The 827-nt window shown below is 35.8% G+C and overlaps 1 protein-coding gene across 6 annotated transcripts in view; it reads right to left on the bottom strand.

Moving 5' to 3' along the window:
* fhod3a (formin homology 2 domain containing 3a) overlaps positions 1–827 on the bottom strand; it is a 59,072-nt gene that overhangs the window by 2,989 nt on the left and 55,256 nt on the right. For all 6 annotated transcript variants that reach the window (XM_032536371.1, XM_032536372.1, XM_032536373.1 and 3 more), the window contains one exon: positions 334–524. In XM_032536371.1, coding sequence (XP_032392262.1) covers positions 334–524 — 191 coding nt within the window. The remainder of the gene's footprint in view (positions 1–333; positions 525–827) is intronic.

Genomic DNA, 827 nt, shown 5'->3' with positions numbered 1-827 from the left:
TTGAGATAACTCTTGTTATGAATTGATACTATAAATAAAATTGAATTGAAAAAAATTAATGTATTAGCAATAATTTTATTAAACAAATCACATAATAGTAGCTAGTTAAATAAATAAGAATTATTCTGATCATATCCATACTTAACAATAACTAGTAGTATGTCACAGTTCAATCTGTATATATACTGAGACATCAACATTTTTGGTTTCACTAGACATTTGGTAAATTGCAACTGGAGTAAAGAAGAGAAGAATCTGTCAGTAGCAGCATGTTCTAGCTGTCAAAAACATTCTACAAAATGGACTAGGAGTTACGCTTGTGAGGGCAACAACCTGTTGATGATCCTGCGGTGAACAATCTTGAGAATGATAATCCTCTCAGCGCAGTCTTTGAGGAAGTCAGACATTTTCTGCTTCAGCTGGGGCTTCATCTCATGCTTGGCGATCACCTTCAGGTGGTCCCATGAGGCTTTGCAGCGCCGCTCCATCTGGCACAGGTTCTCCTGCAGCTGGTCGAAATCCACCTGACAGAAGAGGGGTTGATCCACATAAAGTACCTTAATTTCCCTCTACACTAGCCACACTGTGAAACATCACGCAAGAATTAAGTGAGATCACCTAATTTTCTATCATTAACGTAATGTAAATATAAATTATTTATTACTTTGAAGTTAAGAACTTCAAATTGACTTTTCATTTCCAGACAATTTCAGAACTCATAAAGGTGAGTTATTTCGCTTTAAAATAATGATTTCAAGGAAAATACTACTTTGTTCACTAAGAAGCATGATAAGCATAACGGCAGATGTCCCAGCATGCATTGTTTG

This window comes from Etheostoma spectabile, chromosome 14 (assembly GCF_008692095.1).
Source record: "Etheostoma spectabile isolate EspeVRDwgs_2016 chromosome 14, UIUC_Espe_1.0, whole genome shotgun sequence".
In the NCBI taxonomy this organism is placed as follows: Eukaryota; Metazoa; Chordata; class Actinopteri; order Perciformes; family Percidae; genus Etheostoma; species Etheostoma spectabile.
This window is presented reverse-complemented; position numbering and strand designations above follow the sequence as displayed.